Below are 11,417 nucleotides of genomic sequence, written 5' to 3'. Positions count from 1 at the left end.
CGCACTGTGAAGGGGGCCGTCCCTGTTGGTGGAGATCAGCCCGAGGAAGGCCCACCTAGTGATCATTTGAAGATATCTCTCATTTAGGCGATAGTTTGACTCGACTGTGCGACTCAACCATAAGGGGACAAGTCGAAGGCTATTTGTAAATAGGTAAGGATGTATTTTTTTTCTGTTGCATTCCTTATTTATTGTTTCTTTTTAAGCATACAGAGGTCACCACCATTTAAGGACCATGCATGTGAGCGTCGTCATGAGATGATGGCTCAAATAATTTAAAGCTGGTCATTGATATGCGTATAAATGCTCTCGATTTCAGTCTCTTATTAATTCATGTGTGGAAGGTAACGCGGAGGCGAAGAAACGCAGTCGGAGACGGACGTAAACGTGGGGATCTTTAGACATCGTAAATAGGTGCATAGCCCGTAGTAATTATGGATGCTGGATGTTGCCAACTTGATCTGCACCATCCAGGATGAGGCTCTGACGGGTGTCTAATATGATTCGAGCTGTCAGTCTGCAGCTTAGTCTGCTTCATCCTAATGTTTCCTGCGTGTGATCGGACGGCCTCAGATTATAATTCGACGTTAAAACCGTGATGCGTGCCGATATCACACTGTGCATCGTGCTTCCCTTCCCCCAGTAACGTAATGTAGCTCTTGAAATAAAATGCCACCTTCCAGTATAGTATGCTGGGCAGTCCCTTAAAAAGGCCGGGCACGGTCGTGTCATCTCGCTGCCATTGAGAGTAGCATTACACTCGAGCAATAATTAATGAGCGCCGGCACAATTAACCGTTTCATTGAAATCTTTTGGTCCTTGAATATTTCATGCTTGACGAGGATGGAGGGAAAAAAAGGGGGTTGAATGCATGAGTGAACAGAAGGTTTTTTTTACTACAAACTGATGGCTTCGCTGCAGCTGTCACGATCCACCACAGGAGGCGGTGCTGCCTTCACCACGACTGAGATCCATCTGTAAAGGCTTATACAAAATATACATGAATTGATTACAGCCGTTTGATATTAATATGAGCTATTAAATTTCAAACCTGCATATCCATAAGCTAAAAATCACATGTGTACTGACAGCAGTGATGTTCACTGTGGTCCATCTCTCCACAGTAGCTCGGCCAAGATGGATGTGTTTATGAAGGGTTTGTCTAAAGCGAAAGAGGGGATGGCTGTGGCCGCAGAGAAGACCAAGGAAGGAGTTGCAGTTGCGGCTGAAAAGACCAAGGAGGGAGTCATGTTTGTAGGTAAGTGTAAAATGATTTCAGGCTATTCCCATGCAAATCAAACACAAGCCCTGTGTGACTGATATGGCAATAAAGGAGCAGAGAGAATATATTAAGATTCAGCTCATGCTCATATATGCTAAAACAAATGGTTCAATTATACAGTAACTTCCTTTACTGGCTGGATAAACAGCAGCTTCTCTCATACATGAAACAAACCAGCATATGTTTGGACACTTTGGGTTTTTTTTAACACCTTTATTCACCATGATGGGACAGTTTGGGGGAAATATTAGTTATTTATTGTGTAATTGTGTAATTTAAGTTAAAATGGCTGATGTTTCCTTGTTCTCTAATTTAATAAATGTATTTCATGACAACAGCAGCAATATGATAAATCAGCCTGCCAGTATATCAATACCTTTGTTTTACTAATGTAGGCCGAGGCCGTATATAAATATACGTCTATTTTACCCATCATATTAAAATCAGCAACCCTACATTGACTATAAATATCAGTAGAATAGCAGTAGTGAAGAATAAACTGGGTTTAGGAGTTATGTTGACATAGATGATGTGATACAAGGAATCAGAATGTCCTTGTGCCCTCTCGCCTGACTTGACTGGGCTACAGGCAGGAGATGGGAACAGGGGTGGGGGTGGGGCAGCAGGATGGTGGGAACAGCTCCTGCCACATGCGTTGGACAGCACCAAATTGTAAAACAGTCTCAACCCGCGGTCACCTCCTGGAGACAAACAGGCTAAAGGCCTCTGCTTTTGTCCTTTTCAGTGCAGGCTAATTTGTCCTGGACATCCTTACAGGTATTTACATCAATCAAGGCCTCTGTCTCCTGATAAAAAAGTGTGGTTGTCAAATACATACAGTACCTTATTATATATACTTTCATTATCTATCATTCGTAAAGTTATTTAGTTGAATGTTTGGTCTATGAAAAATAATTCTCATAATAGTTTCCAGTGTTCACGGTGACATCTTCAAACTGCATGTTTTGTTTAACCAACAGTCCATAACCCAAATATTTACTTTGTGCAGTTACATATATAATAAGTTACGTAAATCTGCACGAGTGAGAGGGCGGAAATGTGTGATAGTTAACATTTCTGCTTAAAAAATAAGTTGCACTATTAATCAATTATCAAAAGAGTTGTAGTTTATCAGTAAATGTATTAATGAACTGTTTCAGCTCTGAATATGTGATTATGTCACATGTCAGTAACTACATATAGTATCCACACAGATTAATATCTCCATGTTGTTTGTGGTAAATGATACTTTACAGTATTGATCAGGTCAGTGTGACTTTTATCTTATCAGTTGTTGAGCTTTTGTCAGAGGACCCAGATTTCCAACGACACCCTTGCTGGTTGTTGTACAGTCTCCAGCTCGCACAATTGATTCTGCAAGTTGTGTCTGCATTTTGTTGGAATCTCATACACTGAATATATTTTGGGAAGTGTCCATGTCACTCATCAGCACAACCAAACATATCAGGCTGAAGGCAAAACCTGTGCAGGCTCATTTTCATCATGATGTTCATCAAATAAAGGTCATATATATGTCCATGCTTCACTAGGAGGGCAAGGATGGTTTCCTTTGCATCTCTGTGCCTCCGCGTGCAGCTTGTTGAGCACGGCGGTGCCCTAGAAAGCTGCATATGATATGCTTGAAGGCCTCTCATGGAGGAGGGGCCAGAGGGATCTGATAGGTCTGTGGCCCACCTTTTGACAGCTGCTGCTGCTGTTGCAGACATCCCACCCAGCTGAGCTGAGCTGTCAGCCTGAGGAAGGCAGGGACAGGCAGAAATGAGAAAACCCTTCTGCACAAGGTGCCATTTAATGTAAAAGGCTGATTCATGGAGGATCGTTTTACCCTATTATGTCACAATGGAGTATTTATACAGAGCTACAGCAGTGTTTTTACTTTTGTGAACCCAGGCAGTTGCACCATATCAGTCTTAAACTGTGGCAGCTCCTTTTTTCTGTTTAATTTACACAATTAATGCTGTAAACATTTACTAATCAACACTTACAGCCTGAAATACTTTTACAAAATAATAACTGTCTTCGCAATCTGTTCCAATCATATTATCACTGTGGCCCTAATTTATATTATCAATGCTTAGGTCAGAGTTACAGGAGAATTTACATGTGAAGTAAACTTCATTTTGTGCATTGTGTTTTTATTTAAAAGTCAATAACATTCAAAATGATAAATGGCAGGTGGCAGCAAGAAAAAAGGCCTTTGGTTTAAGTTTTTTTTTTTCTAGCAAAAGAGTGCACTTAATGACAATTTATTTATTTTATACCTAAGCACTTAAAAATGAGTTTGCAACACAGCTCTCAAAAATGATAATCAAACCGATTCTTTGTGTTCCTCACAGGAAAATGTTACAGATAACATTTTAATTTTTGAGAATTGTTTGCTTGAGAATTCTGAAATTCATTTGTAAATATTATAATTTCTAATATAATGCAGCTATCACATCTGCAGCTATCATCCAGGTGTGTCCCTGTCGACATTGTACAGGAGCTGCACTTCGCCAGAGCCACTGTTTGAGTGGAGACATCTCTTAGACGTATGTTTTGCTTTGAGCCTCACCTTTTGTCAAGAGATTTCTGTACGTCGTCATTATTTAGTCTCTTCACAGTCAGCTTTTAAAGGCCCTCAGGGACCAATAAGGCACGTGACTGCTCCACACAGTGGAGAGGATGACAGGGCTTGAGTGATCAGGACCAGTAGGCGAGCAGTAGATTGCCCCAATAGCTTGCTGGAGTACAGTGTAGATAGATTAGATCTGCCAGAGGTCAGAGAACTGAACAATGTCTTGGTTGTGGTTTAAAACCGGCTATGATGTTTAATAACGCCTCAATAAAAGTACTTACAAACTGCTGGAGCCGTGAATGTTCTCCAGTACCTCTGGCAAGCAGCGAATAATGAACAAAAAGGATATGGCATTCCTTGTATGAAAACAAATTAGTTAGTAATGACAGTTCACAGTTAATTACATGTCATGTGAGTAGTTTTGAACAGGAGTCTGGGACTTTGAATTATTAGTTTGTCATGCCAGCATACTGTACTGTAGCAACAGTATATAAAGACCTGTGGTATCATGTTGGTGAAGGAACAAGTCACCCAGAAATCGGTGCATTTTTCAGACAGCACTATCAGTAGCAGTGCTTCTGTCATTATTTTCAGCAAAGTGTAAATTTCCAGCATCTACACCCGCACAAACACAAACTAATCTGAAAATAGCAAATAGTCCATTATTTGAAAAATAACTCACACTGCTTCTAACTAATTTCCTTTTTTCTTAATTTAGGTAGCAAGGCCAAAGACAGCGTGGGCACAGGTGAGTTTTCCATCTGCTTGTCAGATCTTAACATTGATATTGTTACTGTTGTTTAGTCACAGTAGCAAGACATTCCTCCTCACTGGGAAATGGTAAGTTCATTATGGGAACTGGAACATAGTCATTATGTACAATAATCAATTGGGAGATAAAAGAGGACTTCCCATTATGTGCATGCTTTTAACTTGTCTGCAGAACCTGTAGAGATAATGTTACATTTCTGTGTGTGTGTGTGTGTGTGTGTGTGTGTGTGTGTGTGTGTGTGTGTGTGTGTGTGTGTGTGTGTGTGTGTGTGTGTGTGTGTGTGTGTGTGTGTGTGTGTGTGTGTGTGTCTCTCTCTCTCTCTCTGCAGTGGCCGAGAGGACCACTGGAGCTATGGGAAACATCGTCGCTGCCACTGGTCTGGGGAAGAAGGACGAGTTTCCAACTGACATGAACGTATGTACTGCACATCCTTACAGTCACTATCAGTGCTAATACACTGCTTTATTTTCTGCCGGGTGTTCCTGTTACGAGACAATTAAACCTCTGACAGAACCAGGCTTAGAGGTGGACGGCCACCGGCCTCAACCGGTTGGCGTGAGGGGAGAGCAGAGAGAGAAAAGGACAGCATAGAGATCCAAAACATAAACAGTTGGTGGGGCTGACAATCGCAGAACAGAGACATGCAGCTCAACAGCTGGGACATCTGCAAAAAACAGAACAGAAACTATGCGAGCGAGGGAACTAAATGGAGAGGCAACAGACTATAAGCAAAATCTATGGGGGAGAAAAAGCATGAACTTAATGAGATGTGATGGTGAGATATGAGTTGAGAGTGAAAGAGTGAGAGGAAAGAAGCTCAGTGCATAACGAGGTCCTCAGCAGCCTCGGCCTATAACAGCATAACTAAGGGATGGCACAGGGCCACCTGAGCCAGACCTAACTATAAGCTTTATCAAAAAGGAAAGTGTTGAGTCTAACCTTAAAGCTAGAGAGGGTTTCTGCCCCTCGAACACAAACTGGGAGCTGGTTCCACAGGAGAGGAGCCTGAAAACTGAAGGCTCTGCTCAGACTTACTTTTGGAAACTCTGGGAACCACAAGCAGGCCAGTGTTCTGAGAGCGAAGTGCTCTGTCAGGATGATCTGGTTCTATGAGATCTCTGAGATAAGATTGAGCCTGGTCATGACGAGCTTTGTAAGTCAGCAGGAGAATTTAAAATTATATTCATGATTTAACAGGAAGCCAATGAAGAGAAAATAGGATAAATATGATCACATGCCTGAGAACAAGAAAAAAAAAGACTCACATACAGTTGGCAACTTGCTTTAAGTTGTGTTCATTAAAACCTGGACAGGATTGTGTTTGTAGTCGAGCCAGATTCAAACAGCAGAAGTAAAACCTGATGAATCTGCATGTCACTCCAAAACAGAATTGCTAGTCTGCATTTCATCTTTTTTCTTCCTCAGCTGTCGACACAAATATTTTGTTGTAAGTTAAGTTTTTCTTACCTGAAGAAATGGGAATAGTTTTATTTAGAAAAAGCTGAATAAGATTGTGTCTTCAAGTTAAAAACATGTTGATCCATCTGCCTAGAATAAACACTAAACTACTGATTGACTGCTTTTGAAAATAAGAAAACATACATAGTTCTTTCTCGTGAAATGAGAATACACTCATGGATTGTTTTGCACTTACTGCAGGAAGCTAGAGGGGCTCCCGAGGATTAATGCAGTCAATTCTGCACACAGAGATGCATTCAGTCTATAATACGGCTTCAGTTTACGGTCTGTTTCACTGGTCAGGTACCTGACGACCTAAACAATATCTCCCTGGGAATATCAGCTTTCTAAAACACACGACTTTTCCATTATCGTACCCTGCCCTCCCGACGACCTCAGTGTCACCACTTGCTGCCCTTGCTTACATCAGGGTTTTTTTTTACTTGAAGATGTAAGGAGAGGCAGCGACCGGATTTGACTTCCTGCAGAACTTTGAGTGACACATGACTGTTTTCCCAGAGTGTGTGTTCTTTACTTTTAATGACTCGGCCCTTCACTGTCATCATGTTGACATTTCGTCTAGCTCTGTCAGAGAAACAGTGCGGTCCTCATCCTGTCCTAAACCTTCATTCCTCTGAGTTGGACTCCCTCCACTGACTGGCTAATCTTGTAAATCTGACAGCCTGCTCTAATAGGCTTCTCCAAGGCACTATCTGAGTGATACAACTCCTCATTTTGACACCCTGACAACAGACTGTTAAACTGTTGACACTGTTATCAAATGTGCAGAGCTATTCATTGGTTCTGCTTCAGCTTTGCCTGGGCTGTACATCCACTCTGTTCAACTCTGTCCTGCAGATATGTGAAAGGAAAAATACCCAGAATTTTACACTTAAATTGCACTTCCACATCCATTCAGCCTAATGAAAATGTATAACTCAGTATACTTTAAAAATCAAATAGTTTTAGACATTTGTGCTACACAGTCTGAAGGCTCCAATTGAGGCTTGACTGAATTCAAACGTGTGACCAATCAAACACAATTTATCTTTCCTCTCTGCTATAATCACATAAACAGTCTTTTTCATGTTCACTTTTTCCAAGGCAATGATCCATCTGATTAGGTGCGTCTTTGTGGTGGTTTCCCATTGTGCAGCCTCTAAGGCCCCTGCTAATCATGTTGGTGGGCTTACAGCTGTAACACTAGCTTGATACGGCACCTAGGATTATGGTCTGTTCTTCTCTGACCTAATTGACTTGATTAGTACTGGGTTTAAAAATAAATGTGTGATGACCCACTAGCTTTGTTTTCAGGGCTCGTAGTAGCAGGTGCAGCAACGGTGGACATACTGTGTGTTCACATGGTAGTAAAGGCTCATGATGTCAAGTTATTGGAGTTTCACTGTTCCCTTAAATATTATATAATATACATAATATAAAGGACATGTTTGGCCAAGTTTTATATTTTCCCTTTGTCAGTAAAAGCCATGTAAAGGCCAAAACCAACAATGTCTATATTGCCTATGTACCATAAGCCTAACAAAGCCTATTCCTATGCCTTTGTGGGCGTTTTCTGTTTGGGCCCCTCAGTTATGGAACGACCTGCCAGAGGTGATCAGGGACGCTAAACACACTGGGGTTTTTTAAGTCACTCTTAAAAATGCACAATTTTAGACTTTCCTTTTGTTGATTGCATTTTTATTTCTATTTTATTTTATTGATTGACTGGTTGTTTTATTGTCTGTTTTATTTCTGTTGTATTTTATCATTATATTTTATACTGTTGCATATTGTGTTTTAAATGTAAAGCACTTTGTAACTTGGTTTTGAAAAGCGCTATAGAAATAAAGTTATTATGATTATTATTATTATTATTATTATTATTATTATTATTATTATCTGTTGCTCTCCAAGAAATATTGAGAACACATCAATGAGCACTCCTTAATTACCATGAATACACATACACTCTGGTTTGATCTGAGTCATTCCCACAAACAATGTATGATAGTCCACAGATGAAAATCGTCACCAACAAATATTTTTTCCTGTTGGAGTGATGTTTGCTCTACGGTTATTGTTGTTGATCCTTTTAAAGTTATTGATCCTTTTTTTGAAAGTGAAAGACATTTTTAAAGAAGAAGAATGAGCCAATGGGCTTTTGGGCACAGTGCCACAGACTGGATAGGACTTACAGATTAAAGCACTGTTGGTTTTGGACTTTTCTGGCCCCATTTTCTGCCAGCTTTATCATCACATTCGAGTCACGCAGCTCAGTGTCTGATGCAATAAATTAGCTGTAATCTTTGAATATGGCTAAGAATCTACAGCCATGTTATCAGTTCTTTAAAGCTTGGTCATTTAGACAAATTAAAATGTTGACTCAATTTTGGTGATAGATAAAAAGCAATCAAAGCTATTGAAAGTTGTCCTTTATGAGACAAAAAGGTCTGTACAAAATTGCAAGGCAAATTCTCCCTCACACCAACCAAAAAAAAAAAAAAATGTAATTACTTTTTGTCTATATAGATGTCACTTTCTATTATATAATATTTTCAAACATTGCTACGCCAAACTATTTTTCTTACATTATGCATGGAGCATGGAGATTTGCTATTTCTGGGGCTTCCATCATAGAAAAAAAAATCCCAATTTGAGAAGAAAGTTGAAACTCTACAAATAACTACATCGGTCCATGTGTATAGTTGCTTCTGCTTCTGTGAGCCCTTCCTTTGTTCATCTTTCCATCTCCCTCTCACTCGCTCTGTAGCCTGAGGAGTACGGGCAGGAGGCCATGGAGGGCCAGGGAGAGGCAATGCTGGAGCCAGAAGGGGAGACATATGATGAGTCCCAGCAGGTAATCAGCCTACACGACACAAAGCTCAGACACGTCTCTGCTCTACATGAAAGTATTGCATGTATTAAAATTTGAATTGAACTGTGATTTTATTGCAGATAGCTTTTTTTTTTAAATTTTATGTGAAAGACTGTAAATAAACTCCAAAGCAGTGGAGCGCAGGGAGGGAAGGGTCCATTTACTTACAGTAGATGGAGGCTCGTTAGTTTTCATGAGCTCTGCACAGTTACACATTTTAGCCGTATTGCATTTCACTAGCACTCCACACTTGCCCTCCACTTTTGTCCCTCACAAACACTACAGCTCACGTAGCGGTAATTCTTCCTCTCTCTGAAAATCAAAACAGAGGGCCTAACATGCCAATTGCCACATAGAGTACAGTGAATATAGCACCACCTACCTTCACTGAGTTCTGGGTGTGTGTCGGTGTGTGTGTGTGTGTGTGTGTGTGTGTGCGTACATGGAGGAAGGATGTGAGTCTGACACAGATGGTTATTTTTGGAATTTGGCTGTCGGGGGCGAGACAAACTGTGCCGAACCATTGGCTTTAAAAACTGATTTTTAAATAGCTGTAATAGTATGTAAAAATATCACACAATGCACATAATTTTGAAAGGATAGTTTTACTATTGAATATGATTTACAGCACTGCAGCAGTTTTTTTTTTGTGTATTTTTTAGCCAGACACCTGTCATATTCTCAGTGAATATTTAAATATTCCGAGTCAGCTTTAGCTGGAAGAAGGTTTAATATGAGAATTTGCATGATCTCTAATAATGTTTGATTTATTCCCTGCATTTGTTTGGATTTTCTTTTAATTCCTGTTTACAGCCTCCATCAATGGATTATTGCATTAATCAGTGAAAGGAATAAAACTGAGATTTTCCCTGAGGTCCGAATTCAAAGTGAATTTCTCAGCGGCAGTAACCCGTGTCATCCTCGCCCTCCTCCATCTCTCTCCTCCATCTCCCTCTCCTACTCCTCCGCATCTCTTTCCCCTCCCCCATCCTTTGCTACACCAGCAACATGCCAGCTCTGTCTAAATGGGTGTGGTGATGATGCTCTCTGCCTCCCATGCATTGTGGGTAATGTCAGGGTCTCCCTGCACTGCTATAAATATGTAGTGCTGCAGTGAACAAAGCTGAGATAAAAAAAAAAAAAAAAAAAAAATCTCCGTCCACTGTCAGTCTCGGTTCTGTGAATGCAATAGATAGCTTAAGAGCAATGGAGGCTGTGATGTTTTTTTTCATGATCACGTGTGTGGAGGAGGCATGTGCAGGGTTACAAGGGAATGTGCTCACAACACCTCCGTGAAGCTGGTGCAAACTTGTGCTGCCCTCTGCAGGCCGGAGAGACATACTGAACCAGTAGAGGAGCTCAGCTGTGATGGAGTGACATCATCACCTTCAGCAGAGAGCTATCGTGAGCTAACATAAGCTCTCTGTCATATATTTTCCTTAAACGGATTAAAGTTGAATTTCATGTGATTAAGTTTTAATTAAAGACTCACCGTTGAGTTTAACCTGGAGCTTCTCTGTGCCGCAAGTTCGACCCGCCCCCCTCTCAAAATCTGCTCTTCTTTTCCCAGGAGAGCCAGGACTACGAGCCAGAGGCATAAAAGCATCATTCCAAGCCACCATCCAACCAGCAGCACAATAATATTTCTAATAATAAAAAGGACAAAAGCTGAAATTATTACAATTATATCCCCGTTGCAAAAAAACCCACAAAAGACAAGCATTCCCACTGAAAAATGTTCTTCCTTCAAGACAAATCTTTTATTATTATATATTGTAAATGTCATGTTATTAATGTAATGTGTTGGGTGTAGGTATTTATTGAGACGTAGGATTTGCCCTCTCAGTCTCATTTCCTTGATTCCCTCCCAATGAAATGAGACTTGAGCCAGGACATGTGAATTTGTACTTGTATGTATCTGTATTTAGAAACGTGCAATAGATGTTCATCATCTTCCAATGAGACATTGGGAGTGGAAAAAATAAATATGGCCGGTTGCAAGCAGATATGAATACAGTAATATCCTCTTAAGTGTCGACAATGCCTGTTTGTGTTTTTTTTTTCTTTTTGCATTTCTTTGGGAAATTAATTTGAAAGTTTTTGAAGTAAGAGTTTTTTACATTGTATCTTTATAGTTGCTTGTGAAATCATTCCAGTAAACTATCTGTTAGAAACGGACAGTGTACATGTTTGTGTGTGTGTGTGTTTGTGTGTACTGAAGATTTTAACAAGTTAAAGTCAGTATATTATGTCTTGGAATCATAATGGTTGTCATATCAATATGTGCTTTAAATTGCAGGACTTGTCTATATAAAGGTTTATGTGTTAAGCCAGACATACAAATCCTCTGTAAATAAAAAGTAAAAAAAAATAAACCATTCGTTTGCGTTGTTAAATATTGTTTCCAGTCACTTTTGACATCGATCACTCATTACATTTTAAACCTGTTGTA

The 11,417-nt window shown here is 40.1% G+C and overlaps 1 protein-coding gene across 2 annotated transcripts; it reads left to right on the top strand.

Annotated features, from left to right (window-relative positions):
- Positions 1 to 11,361, top strand: sncb (synuclein, beta). 2 transcript variants are annotated; one of them, XM_069696916.1, is made up of 6 exons: positions 1 to 153; positions 1,128 to 1,258; positions 4,579 to 4,608; positions 4,961 to 5,046; positions 8,861 to 8,947; positions 10,536 to 11,361. In XM_069696916.1, exons 2-6 carry the CDS (start codon positions 1,138 to 1,140, stop codon positions 10,563 to 10,565), a joined length of 354 nt encoding a protein of 117 aa, XP_069553017.1. In that variant the 5' UTR covers positions 1 to 153; positions 1,128 to 1,137; the 3' UTR covers positions 10,566 to 11,361. The 2 variants fall into 2 exon arrangements, with proteins under 2 accessions (XP_069553017.1, XP_069553016.1); XM_069696915.1 differs by having other exon boundaries at positions 2 to 153; positions 1,125 to 1,258.
- The last annotated feature ends 56 nt before the right edge of the window (positions 11,362 to 11,417 follow it).

The sequence above is a fragment of the Brachyistius frenatus genome, unplaced genomic scaffold, assembly GCF_029030835.1.
Source record: "Brachyistius frenatus isolate BFR_SWC_R1_liver_20210118 unplaced genomic scaffold, ASM2903083v1 Contig_22, whole genome shotgun sequence".
In the NCBI taxonomy this organism is placed as follows: domain Eukaryota; kingdom Metazoa; phylum Chordata; class Actinopteri; family Embiotocidae; genus Brachyistius; species Brachyistius frenatus.
Note: the sequence above shows the minus strand (reverse complement) of the source record. Positions and strands in the feature narration are given on the sequence as shown.

Coding starts and splice junctions, on each gene's coding strand:
- sncb (XM_069696916.1), top strand. CDS start 1,138: ATGGATGTGTTTATGAAGGGTTTGTCTAAAGCGAAAGAGGGGATGGCT. Junction 4,609..4,960: donor CAAAGACAGCGTGGGCACAG/GTGAGTTTTCCA, acceptor CTCTCTCTGCAG/TGGCCGAGAGGACCACTGGA. Junction 8,948..10,535: donor CATATGATGAGTCCCAGCAG/GTAATCAGCCTA, acceptor TTCTTTTCCCAG/GAGAGCCAGGACTACGAGCC.